This window comes from Melanerpes formicivorus, unplaced genomic scaffold (genome assembly GCF_026170545.1).
Source record: "Melanerpes formicivorus ecotype bairdi unplaced genomic scaffold, bMelFor1.0.p_v2 SCAF_3, whole genome shotgun sequence".
Lineage (NCBI taxonomy): Eukaryota > Metazoa > Chordata > Aves > Piciformes > Picidae > Melanerpes > Melanerpes formicivorus.
In genome coordinates, this window is record NW_027142355.1 from 31,176,345 (window position 1) to 31,197,441 (window position 21,097).

The following is a 21,097-nucleotide window of genomic DNA, read 5'->3' on the forward strand; positions in this document are numbered from 1 at the left end:
ATTGGATTTGTATTATTTGAGTCTAAACATTGCACTAAGTTGTCAGGCTTCTGGAAAAATACCAAAGCAGCTCAAAACCTCTTGTTATCAGTAGCTAACAATCTATTTCTCTATCAGTCTTACATCTCCTTCACTCCGCTCCTGTTCCTCCCACAATAAGCAACATGTAAAATATGGTTGGTTTTATTATGGGTGTATACTTGAAAAATATTTATTATGTGTTTTATTGCAGTTATACAGCCTAAAACCAGCAAAAATGCCATTTGTGCTCAGAATGGCATTTTATCAGGAGAATATGTAAGGAGATATTAAATGTTAGAATGAGTTTGTTTATTGTCAGACGAGAGCTCCCAGGATGTCTTTTTAGAAACAAACAAGCCAAAAACTATTTTGATTTTAATCAAAAATGTATTTTCTTCATAAAAAAAATTCACATACTCACTGTGTCTACTCTACAGAACTTGTCCATTTCATTACACCATGTGTCAATCCTAGTATATCTGTTCACTGCAAAAACTCATGGCTAGTGTGTGTAATACAGCACAGGAGGAGGTATTGCTCAGTTCCACTACTTTTGTGTAATAATTAAAAAACCAAAACAAAACAGAAAATGTTCTTGGCTATTTGCACTGTATTCCAGACTTAAAAGTCCCGTGAAAGTTCTAGAAAATAGTCAATTGTATTTGGTTGGTAGAATACCCTTAGAAGCCAGTTACTGAAAATTCTCTTATGCTGAGTCAGTATATATTCCCATTTGTCAGCAGCAGCAAAGTCCAGGCATCTAGTTTCTGAAAGTAATACTCATTGCCTTTTTATTCAGCACAAATGCAGTGATGTGCTTTTTATTTCAGAAATTAAGTGATATAATGACAGATTTATGACATATTTGTTGGTACACCTATTACAGTTGCTTTTACTTCCATTGGTGTGCTTTTTTCTTTTCCTGTGTCCCAAAGACTGATTAGAGGAGGATGAAGCTCACTGAGTGAAAAGGATTGTTTCTTCAGGTAATTCTTTAGGTAGCTGTGTCCAGCATCATAGTTCATCTCTCGTGAGATGCAGCTGTAGATGTATGTCATAGAGATGATTCCCAGAACACCACCGATGCAAGCAAGGAATCCTATTATGTTGTTCTTTTCATAGCTGTAGCCTTTCACTGCCAAGTCCAGTCCTTTTGTGGTTACATTGACACATTGTTTTTTGATCTGTGAATAGATTGTGGGAATATCTATACAAATTCTGTATTCAGTTGATGGATTTAGATGTGTAAGATTATATACCTTTATATCAGATGGTACTCGAGCGCTCTGTGCAGCCTGAGAGTTTTCAGCTTTCAGAAAGGCTGTCCATCTGACACTGGACTTCACAATTTTAGAGCTTGCTTTCCATGAAACCAAAACAGAATTAGATTTTATGTCTTTTACTTTAATATTCAAAGATCCACTGCTGTCCTGAGGAAAAGAGCCATCCACTTTAATCATGACTGACTTTAGGTCTGCCCCAACTAAGTTTGTTGCTATACATGTGTACAAGCCACTTTCCTTTTGTGTTACATCACTTATGTCTAATGTTCCTTCGGAATGAATGTAGTACTTATTAGAAAGAGTATTAGGCAAAAGTTTGTGTCCTGATGGCGTTATCCAGTAGATTTCAGGTTCTGGTTCTGCTGTTGCTCTGCAGTGTAAAGAAATATGGCTGCCGTTTTTTATATCCAGAGTAGATGGGAAACTTTCAGGAGCTATCAGAGGGAGACAGATTTCCATCATTTCCCGGAAGTGTATCTGCCGCACATTCTGGCCTTGGAATTCAGGAGGATCTACACAAAACAGGGACTCTGGCTCCATGAAGCGAATGTTTGTTTTATTCATGTTAATCCAGCGGATGACACAATCACATCTAATGGGATTGCTGTGTATGCTAACTTCTTTGAGGTTAGGCAGGGATTCGATTGTATTGCGGTACAGGGCACTCAGTGCATTGCTGTTGAGCATGAGCGATTCTAGCTTGGGAAGTCTGTAGAATGCATTTGGATGAATGTAGGATAATCTGGGGTTATTGGTAGCCTCTATTTTTCTTAAATCTGGCAAATTATCAACAGCAAGACTATCTATAGAAATCAGTTCCGGCATGTTATTAATTCCTAGTTCTTTTAGGTGCAGCATATTGCTAAAATCTCCTTGTCGTATCCTGTTAATTGGATTCTTATTTAGATCCAGAAATTTGAGATTTCTAGCCTTTTGAAGAGCAATATGGGGCACTCTAACAAATCTGTTGTCATAAAAGGAAATGCTTTCTAATTTGTCAAGGCCAACCAAAGCATTATCTGGTATTTCAGTGAGATTTATGCCTGCTAAAACTAGGCTGCGCAGATTGATAAGAGGCTTAAAGTTCATATCTTCGATCCTGATTATTGGGTTTTCTCCAATCATGAGAATTTCAAGATTAGGAGTAGCTTCAAACCACTTCCTGTTGATCATTTGCAGACCATTTGAATTGAGATGAAGTCTGAGAAGATTACTGAGTCCTATGAAAGCTCCTGGTGCAATTACAGAAAGCAGATTATGATTAACATAAAGCTCCTGTAAATTGTGGAGTCCAGAGAGGCATTCTTCAGGGAGTTCAGTAAGTTTGTTTTCTTCAAGGTACACTGAAAGCAACTGTGGTATCTTTTTAAGATTAAAACTGGCCACTGAGGATAAATTGTTCTGAGATAAATCTAGCCCAGTTAAATTCACTGGAAGGTTTACTGAATGTTCAATTTTTGCAATATTATTAGTCTGTAGAAGTAGAACTTGTGTGTCAGCAGGCAGCCTGGCTGGAAAATTAAAAAGGCCTAAATCATTACAGTCCACTGTTGTTGCCTCCATATACACAGACCTGGGGGTGAACCATGGTCTGATCTCACATATACATGACTCTGGACAATCTGCTTTTTTTTCTACAGCTTGTACTAGTGCAGTCATAACTAGGCCAAGTAGAAAGTTAATTTTGAGTTGCATGTCCTTCATCTTAGCTCAGATGTTCAGAAAAGTAGCAGATTCTGGTATTCCACAGTTATAGTTTTGGAATTCAGTGTGACTTGGTCAAGTGATGAAACACGCACTTGGATTTGTCAAATGATGGTTGCAAATGACTTTCTTCCTGAGGATAATGAATAAAGTTGTAACCAGCTTGTCCAGTAGTAAGAGGCATTTTGTGGAAATGAAGATCACTCTGTCCTTGATAACACACAAAATTGATAGGCTTTGTGAAGATGAAGTATGTATAGATGGTCATAGGAGATTAAGCAATTCATTTATTTAGTAGTATTAACTTCAAATCCCATGATTGATTAGTGTTTGCAGAAATGACAGGGTGACCTAAAATATAAGAAGAGGAAATAATTAGTATAAGAAACTATAAAGTTATAAATTAATTTGGCTGTCTTTTGCTCTCTAATGTTAATTATTGCAAGTAAGAAAAGAAAATGACTGTGGTGCCTAGAGTATTGTGGTGGTATCCAGATAGCATAAATTAAGTTAATATAGTAAGATATCTTTAGAATTGCAGCCTGTCATACATGAAGTGGAGAACTGCTCTTCAAAAAGTTGATGATCCAGAAAGTATAAAGCAAAATACATCAGCAAGATTTTTCTACATATTTTATGCTGCTTTTAATATATTTTAACTTTCAATTATCACTAGAAGCAGACTGAGTTCTGTTGGCTTTGAAAATGTAAACATTCAGCAAATTCCTACAGAGCATGAATATTTAACTTTTGAACATGTAGTTTATAAATATAAAGAACATTTTTATGTGTAATCAAGGGAAAAATGAACGGTTGGATTAGTACATGTTGCTAATGATGACATTCATAGGCAAGCCTGTGAGATATTTATACAGAAACATACAAAGCTGATAATCCACAGGTTTTATGATTTAATTTGGGTTTTTTTTTTTAAAGCTGCTGTTTAGGAAGAAAACTTGAGATTTTCCTCTTTAAAGTGTTAATTGGAAAAATATGTGTACTTCATAATAAATAGCTTGTGATCTTGGCAAATTCAGGCTAATTACTGGCTTGCTTATTTTGGCTTCTACAATTTCAATTGCAAGGAATAATAATAACAGAAAAGTATTTTTAGAGTGATAAAAAGGAGAAAGAACATCTACACTAGCAGTTGCTTCTTTGGCCTGTAGCTCTGCAAGAATCTGAAACTTGATGTTGCAGACTGTCTTACTGTCTCAAATTATATTTAAGACTGAAACATCAGATGGGCCCTCTCCAGATTTTTGGTATGTACTTACTATTTTGGATAGTGAAAATATCCTACTTTGAATGTACATTGTGTTCCAAGCTATAGGATTCAAAGGTTTCTTTGTTTTCATATATGAAGTACTGCTTCATTTACTTCAGAACATAGGTGACCCGGTAACTACAACCAGACTTTGTCTGAGAAGGCTGTTGTAGGAAACATATTCATGCCCTTTTCAGCCTTAAAATTCACAGCGACATTGTTTTCAAACTGTAAGATAAGATCAATGCTTCACTGACATTAATAAATAACTTTTGCGTTGTTGCTAGTATAGATAGACATAATTGCAAAAGTCAAGTGTCAGGGATTTGGATTTTTGGTTTCCTTTCTAGGCCTGGGGGAATTGGGCATATTGATCACATACGCATTTCATATCAGCTGAGAGGGAAGGTGTTGGACCATGTTGAGTTATGGGAACACTGGACCAGTTTGAAGTACATTTGACAGGTCTTTGAGGCTTCTGTTTGTGTTATGCACATTTAAGGATGTTTGCAGATGATGGTCTCTTCTCCCAGGCAGCCAGTACCAGAACAAGAAGACACAGACTCAGGCTGTGCCAGGGGAGGTTTAGGTTGGATGTTAGGAAGAAGTTCTATACAGAGAGAGTGATTGCCCATTGGAATGGGCTGCCTGGGGAGGTGGTGGAGTTGCCGTCATTGGAGGTTTTCAGGAGGAGACTTGATGGGGTGCTTGGTGCCATGGGTTAGTTGTTTAGGTGGGTTGGATTGGTTGATGGGCTGGACACGATGATCTTGAAGGTCTCTTCCAACCTGGTCTGGTCTGGTCTGGTCTGGTCTATTCTATTCTATTCTATTCTAACATGTATCAATAAAGTGAACAGACAATGTGTGAGATAAACATACAGAAAATGAGGAATAATAATATCTTTTTTTTGCAAATGGCTCAGTTTATACTGAAATGGAAATGCATACTGACCAAAACAGTAAAATTGTAATCTGTTCCATCGTTCTGGGAAGTGTGATAAACTTGAGACTTGAAGAAGAATACAGGTTTGCATTGGACAGTTAATGGCTATAACTTGGTTTTAATTTTGCCACCAGGAGGAAAGTGATACACCTATATGTGCTGCTGTCCCAATTATTAAAGATCTCAGTAGAAATCCTTCTATGTCAAATACTGAGATGTAATTTACTATGTCTAGAGAAAACAGGACAGCCATGGGAGGGAAATTGTTTAGTTGTGTTCTTGATAAACTTCCTAAAAACATATGCATTTTGGAATTTTATTTGAAATATATATTAAAAATAAATAAATCCATAAGCATGACAGATATAGGCCTCTAATAATTGAAAAGTCATTGGAAATCTTACCTGAATAGTGAATTAACTGAGATTCAACAAATTTCTATTGCAGGTACTTAATTGCAGAGTTTTGATTCCACTATGATGCTCAGGGACCTCTGCTCTGTAGAGGTACTGGGAAAGTATTCTGGGGGAGCAGAACTACATAGCTGATCTGGTTTTCTGCTCTTCCAGGCACATTATTATTGGTCACTGTGAAAGACAGGATGTGGACCAAGAGGGACTTTTCATGTGTGTCCCAGATACCTGAGAAGCTGTACCAGTTAAAGCACATAAACTACTACACTTTCATGTACATAGTCAACATCCTTTCGACACTGAGTTTATAGTCCTCCTGAGCTTATATCTCAGCATCTCTGGGATTCTCAAGCCAAAAATAAAGGCACCAGTGGACTTTTTCATGTCGTATGCATCAAAGTGGGCTTTCTGCAAAAGGCAGTAAAAAAAGAAGAGTTGAGAGGGAAGGTCTGAAATTCTTCTTCATGATTTAATATGATGTCTTTTCTCTTTCTAGTGAATGCTCCAGCTAATAAGCCACCAGCTCAAGCTCATATGGTTTTATGGCATAAATATTTCTTATTTCTCCAGCTAAAGTGCTTCTGCCTTGTGTAAAATATTTGCTGGAGTTGAGTGCCTTAAATAAAAGATTTTAGAATAGTTTTCACACTCTCTCCCAGCCTGCAGAGTTGTCATTCTGAAGTATGTTTTTTCACTTCAGAAAGATTTTTGGTTTAAATAGTGGCATATCTCTGTATTTTTCACATTAAAATGATTTGGTATTAGCTGTCATTCAAGGTGTGAAATAAAATGTTATTTCAGGAGTAGTATGGACATCATTGGTGGCTTATGATATCATAGAATCATGTGATAAAATGTCCTGACTTGGAAATGACACATAAGGATTTTTGAGTCCAACTCCCTGCTCCTTGCAAGACAACCTAAAACTAAATCATATGACTGCAGCATGTATCATATGACACGACATACAAAAAAAGTAGTTAAATGTCCAGTTCTGGGCCCCTCAGTTTAAGAAGGACATGGTGAGAGGCCTTGAGCACAAGCCCTATGAGGAGAGGCTGAGGGAGCTGGGATTGTTTAGCCTGGAGAAGAGGAGGCTCAGGGGTGACCTCATTGCCTTCTACAACTACCTGAAGGGAGGTTGTAGCCAGGAAGGGGTTGGCCTCTTCTCCCAGGCAACCAGCACCAGAAGTAAGCACCAGGTGGCTCAGTTGGTAGCGCATAAGACCCTTAATGGGAAGGTTGTGAGTTCAAGCCTGCAGTGTGCAGTAGTGTCCTCCCTACTCTAGTTGTGAGGTCTGTGGTGACAGGTTGGACTCCATGATCTTTGAAGTCCCTTCCAACCTTAGGAATACTGAATACTGAACAAGTGAACAAGGGGACACAGTCTCAAGATGCACCAGGGGAAGTTTAGGCTCAAGGTGAAGAGAAAGTTCTTCACCAAGAGAGTCATTCGTCATTGGAATGTGCTGCCCGGGGAGGTGGTGGAGTCACCATCCCTGGAGGTGTTCAAGAGGAGATTGGATATGGCACTTGGTGCCATGGTCTAGTCATGGGTCTGTGGTGACAGATTGGACTCGATCCTCGAGATCTCTTCCAACCTTGGCGATACTGTGATACTGTGAAATGCTCAGCAAAAATAATATAGAATCATTTAAGTGGCGAAACATTTTTGTTGGTCTTTTTTGTTTGTAATATTATTATTCTGTGACTCTGATATAGACTATTGACAAAGAAGGTAAGGAAACATGGATTGCTGATGTTTTCTGATCCCACTTGAAGGTATTGAAATCTTGTATCAAGTTATGCAGTATGACTTTACTTATGCCAGCTGGTTTTATTGATTATGATTATTATTTTATTGATTATTTTTCGGCATGTATGTAATTAATTTATAATCTTGAATGAGAAATGAGCTGCAGTTCACTCTAACAAAATAAACCTCATGTAAATTGACATAGAATTATAGAATCATTTAGGTTGGAAAAGTCCTTCCAGACCATTGAGTCTAACCATTAACACTACTCTACAAAGTTTACCACTATGCCATGTCCCCAGGCACCACATCTACATGGCTTTTAAACACATCCAGGGATTATGACTCAACCACCTCTCAGGGCAGCCCAGGATGTGACTGGCCTTCCAGGCTGCAAGTGCACACTGTCTGCTCATGTCTAGCTTCTCACCCATCAGCGCCCCATAATCCTTCTCCACATGTCCAGGCATTCCCTGGTGCAGCTTGAACTCATTCTCTCATGTTCTGTCATGAGTTACTTGGGAGAAGAGACCAACATCTACCTAACAACAACTTCCTTCAGGTAGTTATAGACTGACAAGGTGTCCCCACAACCACCTTCTTCTCAGACTAAACAGCTGCAGTTCCCTGAGCTGCTCCTCTTGTCTTGTTCTCTAGACCCTTCACAGGCTTAGTTGCTCTCCTCTGGACCCGCTCCAGGCCTTCAATGTCTGTCTTTCACTGAGGTGCCCAAAACTGAACACAGTACTTGACATCTTGCACTCAACACTATAAACTGCAATTGAAGTTCAATTTCCTTGAGGAATGTAACATCACAGAGATAAATTTTTGAATTGGAGCACAAGCATTTAACTTTGTGATACTTTGTACTTTAGGAGTGCATTGATTCTCTTTCTTCATTAATGTACTGATAACAGTAAATCTATACTGATAACACTAAATGAAAATTAGAATTAAATACTCCTACTAACAGTGCTTTTCAGCATTTTTATTAATGGGTTCCAGTGATTTAAAGCTAGATACTTTGTGCCATCTGGAATCTTGTGTGATAGTTTTGCATTTCAAATGTCTAGTTTTAAAGGTACTAATAAGAAGGAAAAAAGACAACCTAAGGTCCTGTTCCTTTGAGTAGCACACAAAGTGTCTGAGATTTACATACAAAGATTTATGTGCAAAAGTATATATTTTCATTTAAAAACAGTGTTGTATCAAATGATGCAATTGTCATTAGTATCTGACAATCAAAAATGCTGGTGGTTGTTTTGGGTTTTGGGGTTGGGGTTTTTTTTTGTACCTGCTCTTGAGCATAATAGAAAAGTTTGTAGAGATGAGGCTTAGGAGCAAATTATCACCAGTAGCTGAGCTGTGGGATAAGTGTTTTCACTCAAGGAGCAGCTGGAGCTGTGTGTATAACTTTGTACCCAGCTGCATTTATAAATCTTTGTGTAGGCTGTTTATATATATTTCCTCATCTAGATAATATGGTAAGGTTTTCTTCCTAATGTCTGCATCTAAAAAGTTGGTATTGCTCATTAGTAATGATATTCAGTATTTTTATTATTGTTTCCCTGTACTAGGAATCCTGTCCTAAAACTGATTAAAACTTTGTGGACACATGATTTAATTTTGTCTGTAGTAGTTCATCCCTTCTGCAATCCATACTTACTGTATTTACTAAACATGTTGTGCCTCTTGCTTTTATCTCTATCTTTCAGAAAAATGTGCCCTTATGTGTGACTTTTTTCAACCTAATTATCTCTTGTGTAGACAATGATAGTCTTAACTAGGTTTGTGTCATTTTCTGCTATTGACAGCTGGAGCCTTGGTTTACAGGAGGGTTTAGCCATTATTTGAGCTGGAAAAGACATTCAGTGAGTGAATAAACTGAGCAACGTTTCTCATCACTGGAGCAACAGACAGCTAAGAACCATGTCAGAGTGGGCAGAAAGGAAAAGGAACACGTCAGGTTTTGGCAATCTTTCTTTTCCACTTCAGCAGTTAGAGAGACAGTGATAAAAACTAAAAATGCAGGAGCTACACTGCAGTGTGCCCTGCTGGCAATAAGGCAAACAGTTCACTTCACAAGGACCAATTTAGAGGTGGCAAGCATTTTGAAAACACAGCTGTTCATACAAAGCTACCTTTCAAACACATCAACTGAAAGAGCCACTTCTTGATTCGTACCATTATAACCACTTTGAGCGGTTCCATGGATAGAAATTTGGAAACGTCACTAACCAAAAATCGGGTGTAAGAATTTTCATACTTCACTTGATTGTAGGTACAGCACTAAGGCTTTTTTTTTAACACATATATATATTCTTTTTGAATGTTAGCTATGGAAATATATAGACTTGAATTTGAACATTTAATCCCTTTGTGATAATCTTATGAGGCAATGTTTCCTTGTTCGTTCTATGACCAAAATACAAAAAAAAAGGTGTTTGTTTGGGGAATTTGTTTCAGCACAACTGATAAGAGGATGCAAGAACTAATTTATTTGACATATTTTAAGAGATGGCACAAAAATCTGGGGTTTTCTTCCTTCATAAAAATGTAAATGGGATGTTTGTGTTGAAGTGCACACAGAAAGTTTGTGACTGAGGCAGGAGTACATTTAGGCTAAAGCACAAAAATAGAATAAAATTGGTTTTTATGTAACAGAATCAGTCTTGAAATACAGTATTTCTGGAAGTAAGATTCTACTTGCTGGTTTGATACAGTTTCTGGAAATTACATAGGCTTTTAGAAAATGGAAAGCATTCCTGTTAGCCTATGTAGTTTTGCTTTCATTCCCTTCTCTGAAGCAAAGCGTTTCGTGCAGAATGCTATTTCTTTTTGCAAATACGGTAATTACAGTTACCTTTTTTTTTTAACCTCTCCAAATAAGAAGTCCACAAAATAATTTTTAGGTATTATTCTGAGGGATCAGAGCTGTTAAGACATGTATTTACATGAAAAGAGAATGCATTTTGATGGAAGCTCCACATATTTTTACCATTTGTGTTCTAATCTGTCATTGGTGTTCTAATTTCTAATATGCCATTCCAAATCCTCTTGCAGTATTTTTAGAGCCTGGCAGTTGGACGACATTTAATGATTTTATATACTTGAGTTATTTGGAAAAGAAACTTTGACCAGAGTCTGAACTGATTTCTTGGTTTATTTCACCTTAAATCAGATACTGAAATTATAATGCTGATGGTTTTATCAAAAAAATTAACTAATTTGTAGTATTATTACTTGTTTTGTTGTTGTTGCTTTTCTTACATAATGGCTGCTCATATGTATTTTCTACTTATCAGGGCAAATAGCAAGGATTAAGTGTTCAAAATAAGTTTTCAATGTATTTAGATCTTAATTTTTCAATGTATTTAGATCTTAATTTTTCAATGTATTTAGATCACAGTTCTTAGCCTTTGGAAGGTTTCGTTGCATAAGCGACTTATCTATTGCTGCCATTATCAATCAGTTATGTCAAAAAAATTATTGGTGTAAATTGGGTAAGTAATGTGTTAGATTAATTTAGATTTATTCGTACGTGTTCAATTTCTTTTTGACAGTTGTCACATTAGTAGTGGAGAAGCATATACTGGCAGTTACCTAGGCACATAGTTGGCAAGAGAGCAGTCACGTTCTGGATGTGGGTGAATGTACTCAGTTACCAGATGCTTCAAGCAGATGGCCAGAACTAAAGATGAGTGAGACCAGTTTTGGCTTGACTTTCTAGAAAGCTACCACAACGATTCTGGGGGTCTGTAGTACATTTGGCTAGTAAAAATCCCAGCCAAAATCCAGCAGAGATATTGGCAAAATCTGCTTTTTGTGATTTATTTATTTATTTTCTTCTTTGTGGCAGTTAAAATGTAAATATTAAACAGACCTAAAACATAGAAATAGATCTATTCAGGTAGTCATAATAAAGAAAGAGAAATATAGTGGCTGTACTTAATATTTTCCTTGGGAATTTATTAACTTAACATTTTTAGATCTGTCATGGGAAAAATTAGCGATGATAAAATTAGCATATTAGGCATGATAATTTCAGGAGGTGCAATTTATATTCAGTAATTTTTCAGTAACAAATGTTTAAGCTTGAAAAACCTAAATAAATCTAAATTGTCAGTCTTTATGGGCAGATTACTAATATTTAGTGAATTAACCTTTAGTTTTTGGTACATTTAGGATTTGTTTTGGGAAACGGTCACATCAAGCTAAATGCCATAATAATAATAACAATAACAACAACAACAATAATAATAATAATGATGATGATGATGAAGTATTATCATTTCCAGTGTGCACTCTGTTGATTATAAACTATAACAATCCAAATATATACAAGAACTTAATGAATGCAATTATACAAGGAATATCCAGCTACAACCCCAGCTAATGGGGTGTGGTTTGAGGTAACAGGAAGGGGAGAAAAAAGTGTTGTTCTGTCACTATAGTGAGCAGAAATTCCTTACTAAACCACAACAAAAGTATTTATTTTTGAGGTGCCAATAGTGGAGGAGATTGCATTTTCTATGTCATGAATTCTTCTATCAAATTAGGCTGAATTGCTTTAACTTCATGATTGTGAATAGGTTGGGTGATTACTTTAATTCTGGGCCACCGGAGTAAACAGGTTCATAATGTATTGTTCAACAGAAATGGATCTTTTAAAATCTAGCTTGAGGCAGTGTAGAGGAATGAATTGATGAAAAACAATTTCACAATGCAAAACCTGACAATGTGTAAAAAAAAGAGTATTATTATAAAGATTAGGAAATAAAATTTCTGTTTACTGCTGGTTTTATATATCACTTGGAGTGATTTATGTGTACTCCTAAATTACCAACTCGCAGAGATGCTGTGAACGCTGATTGTGGAAAGTATTTTAGTTTGCGTCTAGTTTTAATTACAGTTTTTGCTCAGCTGAGCATCTCATTAATAACATTGCATTTTAGTGGTTTTTTTAATATGGTTTACAAAACTAGTGTTATTTTTAGACATGAAAGGATTGCTCTTTGTACTTATATGACCCATTCACCAGCTCTAATTCACACTATAGGATTATGATGGTTAAGTTCTTATTTGCCCAGCAATGAATACACTAAAATCCTGATCTTATTTTCTCTCCATGATTGCTTTTTAGAATAAGACAAGAAGAAAGAGGATAAATACAGGATAAATAGCAACACTTAACTTTATGTTCAGTATGTCTTCTTCTCTGTGTGGCACTACAACTAAATAATCATAGAATATCTGGAACAGTACCTGTAGCCTCTTTCAAGAGTTTTGCTTTTAATTTCAAAATTGCAATATTTTTAAAATCATTGTGACTCTCCAACATGTCTGGATTCATAGCCCCATTCCCCAGTCCATCTTTTCCCAATGTACAATACTCCCTGTTTTTCCTACTAACTTCATTTTTTGTTTGTTTGTTTGGTCTTTTTTGTCTAAGGTGACAGAATTCACCCAGTCCGTTAATGTTAGATGATTGATCTCATTAGCATGTCACTGAACAAGTTTATTTTGATTACCAAACTTACATGATATAGCCATGTCTTGATTTTGTATTTCTGTCTTAGCTCTCCAGCATCTGTCATCATTTTACAGCACCTTTCTGCATTTTGGATGCCAAATCTGACAGTAACGTTAAAATTATCATTCTGATCTCACAGAATTGTGACCAATATTCAAGTCAATCAACCAGATTGTGATCACTGTGTTTAAAGATTGCAGTAGATTTTTCCTTGACAGATATAACTGTTTGAAGGGTAGTTGTAGCCAGGTGGGGGTTGGTCTCTTCCCCCAGGTAACCAGCAACAGGACAAGAGGACACAGTCTCAAGCTGCGTAGGGGGAAGTTTAGATTTGATCTTAGAAAGAAGTTCTTTACAGAAAAAGTGATTTCCCATTGGAATGAGCTGCCCAGGGAGGTGGTGGAGTCAACGTACCTGGAGGTGTTTAAAAAACGACTGGATAAGGCACTTAGTGTTGTGGTCTATTTGATTAGTTAGGGTTAGGTGATCAGTTGGACTTGGTGATCTTCCAACCTGGTTGATTCTGTGATTCTGTGTCATTCTGTGCTTTTTGTGACTCCTAATTATTCAAATTCTATGGATAGACATATCTGTTGTAGGTGCATAAATGAAGACATGTAGGAAGGCTACCTCTTTCTATGGGAAAATGATTCCTCAAACTGAACAAAATGTAAATTTGAGTTAAGATATGGAAAAGAACTCATTAATGATGATTATTAAATGATACAATGAATCTTTTTGTTCATCACTGGTGCTGAACCATTTCAAATTGTCCTTTCAGCTTGACCTTGCAAAAATGGATTAGACATTTTTTATTTTATGATACATTTATTTTAAAGTCTGATTTCAACCTTTCTGCTTTCAGACAATGGCATGGTCTTTTTTTTTTTTTTTTCAGAAGTAAGCCAATTGAATAAGTAAAGACAGATATTGTAATAATGCGACATTTCAATAGTGTGAAATGACAAATTATCCTTTCAATGGCTAGTGGTAATTTCTGTTTCAAAGTTGGAAAACATCAGAGGGAATATCAGAAGTAAGGAAAAAGGCATGGTGTGCTTACTCATAGGGGGACCACTGACACTAGAATGCCTATGAAACATCAAATATGAACCTATTGTATGCCAAACCCCTATAGTAAGGGTAAGAACTCCCGTGAAATACTGTATATGGTCACTCAAATTCAATACAATAATTTGGAATGACAATGAAATCAGTCAGTGTGAGGAAAATGATACATTTTCTGAAAGGAATCTAGGATAAATAATATATTTTTTTTCTTTGTAAAACAACTTTAAATTTGTTGACAACAGAGGAGAAATAGTAATTTGTTATGTTTACAAATATTAAGTGGAGTGTTATATAATTTACAGGTAGATGAGAAGTAGTTTTATATATATATATGTATTTATATATTAAAAAAAACCCCAAAAGTTTGTTGTTGTTTCTCTGCATGTATGTGCCTGATAATTCTAAGAAAATACATCAACTGGAAAAAAGCCAAAGGAAGAGTGCAAATAATTTTTTTCCAAGTCTTAATAATATTCTCAGAAATCATCCCATCATATTGCTGCTGGTCTATATTGAATTAACAAACTCTTCTCCCTAGTTAACTAGGAGTGTTTATGGAAATCAACTAGAACTAGTGGAAAATACATACTAGCATGTATGGAAGATATCTACATACTAGCATGTATGATAGAAAAAACAGGAGGAAAGAGGAAAACATAGACCTTTGTATGCTATGTAAATGCTTGTGAAATATTTGAAGAAAACAAGATTTCTGGGTACATACCATAATTTCCATAATTTAATAGAAGAAAGTAGAAACAGAAGGGTAAAATGGTGTTGGGGTTTTTTGAGGGGAGTGGATATTTCAAACTCTTGAGCTCGTAGAATTTTCCACTGTTCTCCACAAGAAACCAAAGCAATTTAGATACTAAAGCTGCCTAAGTTTCTTGTAATTTGCAATATTTAGAGCTATTGCTGTAGTTCAGAAAAGAAAATCACACATATAACATCACCATTGTTTAAAGAATGGAATGCGTATCAACTCCAACATTTGGAAGGGTTAAATTCTGAACTGGTCCTGTAAACCAGGCAGACAGCATCACAAGTGCATTTGATCCACCATGTCAAAAAAGAGCTGCAGGTGACAAGGTGTTTGTGTGTAAGTCTACTTTCTTGCAAGAGTGTGTAATAGCTGGTGTAGTTGCTTTTGAAGGAAAATACCCAATTCACTTGACAGAGTTAGGTGGTGGAATTCCAATACTAATAAAAATGCAGTAAGGATTAATATGGTTAACCACAATGTAAACGGGTAAAGGGTGATAATTTAGCTTTGCCGTTTGGCTTTATCTGCCTGTTCTTATAAATGTGAACTGAATATATAGTTTAAGTTCTCATATAGTATAATTACCCTTCCTTCAGGCAAAATTTGTCACCTTGTTCAATATTACAACGATGGATATTGTAAACCACCTGTCTGTCTCCTTGCAAATGAATTTGTGTCCTTTGTTATTGAACATGGAAATGTCACGTTAAATGGCTTTATCATTCATCATACAATGAAAACAAAGCATGGAAAGCATCTGAAGTTAAAAATCCATGCCAGTTGTTAAATTTGTATGAATCTGAACTAACCTCTCCATATTATAGTATTCTATTGCGTGTAGGAAATGCAAATTTTGAAAGTGAATTTAGATTTAACTTTTATTGTTTGGAACAGGGAGTACAGAGCTTTGTGAGCATTCTGACTCCTCTATTTTCAAACTGTGACCAAGCAGGTTTATTTTCTGTTACTAGTTATATAAAATGATCATGACCTATTCCTGAAATTCCCATTCTGAATCTTCAGTGCCAGCTAGTAACTTTCAGTTGGGTAAAAATTTACATTGATTACATGAATTGGCAAAGCAGTACACCTGAATGGTTGAGAACTTGAAAAGTCCTGAAAACATTGCTCTGAAGTTCACAGAATGCTCTTTTCTCTTTCCTATTGTTCATGACAGATTATGTGAATCATGCATCCGGAAAAGACAAAGTAGCTTTGGAAGTTCTAGGAGTAACAAGCAGAAACTTATAGTGGTTATGAAGTGAAATAGCTTTGTTTGGCAGTCTTTTAGGAGCAGCCTTTTAGGATTGATTAAGATTTGTATTACAAGCAGCAAGAAAAATACCCTAAAGGCTATGAGAATGTTTGGTCTGAAAATTGGAGTTGAGTTTAATTGTGTTTCCCATGCTGCTGCTCGGCATTAGAATGGAATGATAATTGGTGCTAAGAATACACTTGCTGTTTGGTTGCTCTTTTTTCAACAAATCATTAGTCTTCAAGTGTCAATACTTTTATTTAATAAATACATATTTGGGCACAATATATGGAAGAATTATTGAGATTAGTTATTTTTGCTGTCAGGATGCCGCAATCCCTTTCAGTATTCTTGTGGCTTATAGAGCCATATGGTCACTGATATTCACTAGTCTAATATTTTAATGAAAGATGGACAATCTACTGCAAATGGAGACATAGATACTTTGTTACAAAATCCTAGCATTACCTTGAAGGAAATACAGAAATCTGCAGTTGCATATTAATGAAGATAAATCAAAGCTTCGTATTCCTATGAAATTGTCATGTAGTGATCTGTGTCAGTCCAAAAATGTTCTCAATAAGTTGAGTAGGTTCTGTTATTAGAAGCTTGGTCTATTACCAAACACTTTTCTATCAAAGGAATTCCTGCTTTGAAATGGATTGATGTTTTGTTGAGACTGATCAGATCTTTTGATTGTATCTCCAACAGCATTGTGCATTCTTTTCCTTATAGTGTCTGTCCAGGATGATGATGATCTAATAAATAAGATGGTATCAAGGATGCTTTGGGTATAGGTAATGATCACCTAATGTTAACTGTTATCTATGAGCAGCTGATAAACACACATAGTTTGTTTTACTTAGGCTGAAAAATCATATTTTAATACTGTATAGATGCTAAACTGATAGCCTAGTAAATGTTAAAGTGAAGGAGTCTTGCTGAGTTTCATTTGTCCCTCTTTCCGGTCTTCTAGACTATTCTCAGGGTTTTAGTTCTTTCAGGAATTGCTATAGGACCTCCCATTTGTGACTTGTCAGAGAAGTTAGAATTCAATTTTGTTAAAGTAGAAAGGATGCTATTGATGCTCTGAAATACTTCTTCCATATATATGGACTCAATTTCTAGAGCTGTTGAGTAGAGAGATGAAACATTTATCTCCTGAACATGTTACAGAATGTAAATGAACCTTACAACCCAGTAACTATTTTTGGTGAATGACAAGCTTTGTTTTGATTCATTTTTGCTTTCCTGTATAGATGAAATAGAAGATGATACAACAGTGTGACCCTTGAAATCTAATAGAAAGATAGATCTGCATATTTTACTGTATAAAAAAATCGTCCTGCCTCATTTGCTTAATTGTGAAAAAGCATATTTTTCAAGATGTTATTAAGGTTTGAAATGATTAGCCTTCATTAGTTTGGCAATTAGTTTAGGCAGATCATTTTGGAATGGCTTCATTACTATCTTACTGCTACTGAGTCTATTGTATTTTTATTAGAATAGTAACTCTTGAAGAATTTTTCACCATGGTTTTAATGGCTTTCTCTTTTAAAAATAACAGTAGCTAAGAAGTGAAACAGGTGGAAAAAAACTCCCTTGATTCTAGAGGCTACACATACTAGTTTGATATTATAATGTTTAGAAGTGTTAGGCTTCCATTCTGTATGCTACAGAAAGAATGTTGCGGGGTTGGATGGATTTTACAAAGAAGTATCAGAGAAATGCAGGTAATTGTTTTGCTTCATCAGGCAACACACTTTCAAAGCAACAGTTCTTGTAATGCAATCTTTACTTTCTTGGTTTGGGTTGGGTTTTGTTTAAAATATCAGATTTCAGTGGATTCTGTCTGATATGACAATACTAATGAAGGTTCTGATACTTGCTGCAATACTTCATCTATTTTTTCCATAAAGTAAATATTGTCAGTAGAGTTAAAAATAGGATTGCAGAGACTGATGTGGGAAAGGAGGATGCAGACAGTATTCTGCAGTTTGGACACGTGTTATTCTAATCCAGCTGAAGTTAATTGTGGCCTCATTTAATTTTGAGACTGGAAAATACTAGCATACTTTTTGACTGGAAATCAGTTTAAGGTAGCTCCATCCATATCTCCCAGCCTTTCACATCCTAATTTGGGAAGGGGTAATATATAGCATTTATAGTTGTTCTGCTTGTCAGCTTCAGAGCTTAAAAGAAAAGTATTCGGTAAGAGAAGTTACAAACTGTTTAGCATAAGTATGATTTTTCTTTTATTTTTAATGTCACCTCAATTACAGTTTAGTTTCATGGTGTAAAGAATTTGTTGACTTCTTTCCTGATGGCTAGAATTCTGAGCACAATTTAAATGCAAAACATTGTTATAAATACTTTTTATTATTATTTATTCTGAAAGGTTGTAGACACAAAGAGTTATAAGAGGTTGGCTTTGGATTTATTTTTGAACTTTATTTTGTTTTGTAGAGGCAGCCAGGCAAGAGTATGATGAGAGAAAAGAGAGAGGAAGTTTTTTTCTTCTTTCCCATTTTGTCATTTTCTTGCTCACCATCTTTGGAAGTTAACTGAATTGGAAGCAAAACTGAGTTGGTTAGCTTAATTCTACTTCTGCTCTACTGGGTGAATTCCAGCACTTCTCAGAGTAAGAAAAAAAATCATTGCTTTGTCCTATGAGGGCTCTTTTTTTCTGATTAAACTAAGGCTACGTGTTTTATGGGTGACTGGGGACCCATGTGGTAAGAATGAGAATTCTGTCCTTCCTAGGCTCCAAAGAGACAAGTGAAAGTAGCAATTATCATGCCATCAGCCTACTATAAGAGTGCAGCTTTTATCTCACATAATTGGAAAGATCTTATATTCTAGCCTAAGGTTCTAACTTTTTGAGTTATAAATGTTTCTCCCTTTCTGCATTGTGCTGTACTATGTATTAGGTTTCACTTGCCAGTTTTGAATTATAGAATGTAACTACATGGATTTTTTAAAAAAACTTTATTTATTTATTTTATTTCATTTAGCCTTTATCTGCCTTTTTAAAAAATTTTATTTAGCAATCTGCATCTTTATTGATGATCTGGATGAGGGTATTGAGTCCATCAGTAAGTTTGCAGATGATACCAAGCTAGGGGCAGGTGTCGATCTGTTGGAGAGCTCTGCAGAGGGACCTTGACAAGCTGGACAGATGGGCAGAGTCCAACAGCATGAGATTTAACACATCTAAGTGCCACATTCTGTACATTGGCCACAACAACCCCATGCAGTGCTACAGGTTGGGGTATGAGTGGCTGAAGAATGGCCAGGCAGAAAGGGACCAAGGGGTACTGGTGGATAGTAAGCTGAACATGAGCCAGAAGTGTGCCCAGGTGGTCAAGAAGGCCAATGGCATCCTGGCCTGTTTCAGGAGGTGTGGCCAGCAGGAACAGGGAGGTCATTCTGCCCCTGTACTCAGCACTGGTTAGGCCACACCTTCAGTCATGTGTCCAGTTCTGGGCACCTCAGTTTAGGAAAGATGTTGAGTTGCTGGAACATGTCCAGAGAAGGGCAGCAAAGCTGGGGAGGGGTTTGAAGCACAAGCCTGGAGAAGAGGAGGCTCAGAAGAGACCTTATTGCTGTCTACAACTACTTGAAGGGAGGTTGTAGCCAGGTGGGGACTGGTCTCTTCTCCCAGGCAACCAGCACCAGAACAAGAGGATGCAGTCTCAAGTTGCACCAGGGGAGGTTTGGGCTGGATGTTAGGAAGAATTTCTTCATAGAAAGAGTGATTGTCCATTGGAATGCATTGCCCAGGGAGGTGGTGGAGTCACCATCATTGGAAGTGTTTAAGAAGAGGCTAGATAGGGCGCTTAGTGCCATGGTCTAGTTGATTAGTGTTGGATGATCGGTTGGACTCGATCTCAAAAGTCTTTTCCAACCTGTTTAATTCTATTCTATTCTATTCTATTCTATTCTATTCTATTCTATTCTATTCTATTCTATTCTATTCTATTCTATTCTATTCTATTCACAGTAATTCATATTATGTATGTTTTTTGATATTCTGAGTTTACTGTTTATTCTCTCCAATGCTTTGTGTTTGAGCTATTTTCTAAGTCAGTGACTCACTTCTCATAAACTACTACTTACTAACTTTGTTGAATTCAAACTAGAATTTGCTTTGCAGCTGAACAAACTCAAGTAATATGTAAAAATTCATTTTGCACAGCTTTTTTTGTGTAAACATGGATTTATTAGCAAATTTTAAAGAAAGGAAAAAAATAAGAGTGCAAATATTGTCCTGAACTATAATCCAAAACATCTCAGTGGCCTTTACAAATGCTGTCTTTGCAATTTTTTTTTGCTAGCTTTATCTTCCTGTGTTATACATTCTAAAAGTACAAGAAATATGCCTAGAAATACTTGTAAACTATTTCCTGAATTCTTATATGCAAAGAACTTGAAGAGAATAGTGCAGTGCACAGTGGGGCCTTTTCCGCTGAGAGAGACTTTTTATGCCACTTAAGATATGTCTGTTAATTCCTAAGGGCTTGGTTGTGTCTGGTTAGGCATAGATTATAGAATACTGTGGTGATGAGCTTCGTTTCCTAAGATAACCACATGTGCGTAGAGTGCCTCTGGAGCTTAGATGCGTACAGACAGAAAAAAACACTTATCTTTCTAAGATAACCACATTGAACTAGAATGCCTCTGGATGTGGAAATAGCAGACCTGAGGACAGAAATTTGAATAGGAGGTTCTTGAATCTCATTTATGATTTGAAAATCAAAAATCACCGCAACCCACTCTTTACATACAAGCAATAAGATCTCTGCTCCTTCCTCTCCACTTCACTGACAGAGGTGAAGTCACAACCAGGTTAGGTTTGCATCAAGTTGCTTCTGATGTGAAAAATAAAAATGAAATTTTATGGAACCAAAACATATCACAATAAAGAAACTACAGTTTAAGATATTAGATCATGAAAATCATAGAATCATAGAATCAATAAGGTTGGAAAAGACCTTAAAGTTCATCAAGTCCAACCTGTCACCACAGACCTCATGACTGCTAAACCATGGCACCAAGTGCCACATCCAATCCCCTCTTGAACACC

General features: G+C 36.2%; 2 protein-coding genes across 4 annotated transcripts in view; one reads left to right on the forward strand and one right to left on the reverse strand.

The window, feature by feature from the left end:
- The window catches only part of IMMP2L (inner mitochondrial membrane peptidase subunit 2), a 480,655-nt gene that overhangs the window by 211,446 nt on the left and 248,112 nt on the right, over nucleotides 1–21,097 (forward strand). The window lies entirely within an intron of this gene.
- Nucleotides 377–21,097, reverse strand: part of LRRN3 (leucine rich repeat neuronal 3) — a 36,498-nt gene continuing 15,777 nt past the window's right edge. Inside the window, exon 2 of the mRNA XM_068169998.1 lies at nucleotides 377–3,359. Within this exon, the coding sequence (XP_068026099.1) occupies nucleotides 876–3,008 (2,133 nt within the window). The 5' untranslated portion in view covers nucleotides 3,009–3,359 and the 3' untranslated portion in view covers nucleotides 377–875. The remainder of the gene's footprint in view (nucleotides 3,360–21,097) is intronic.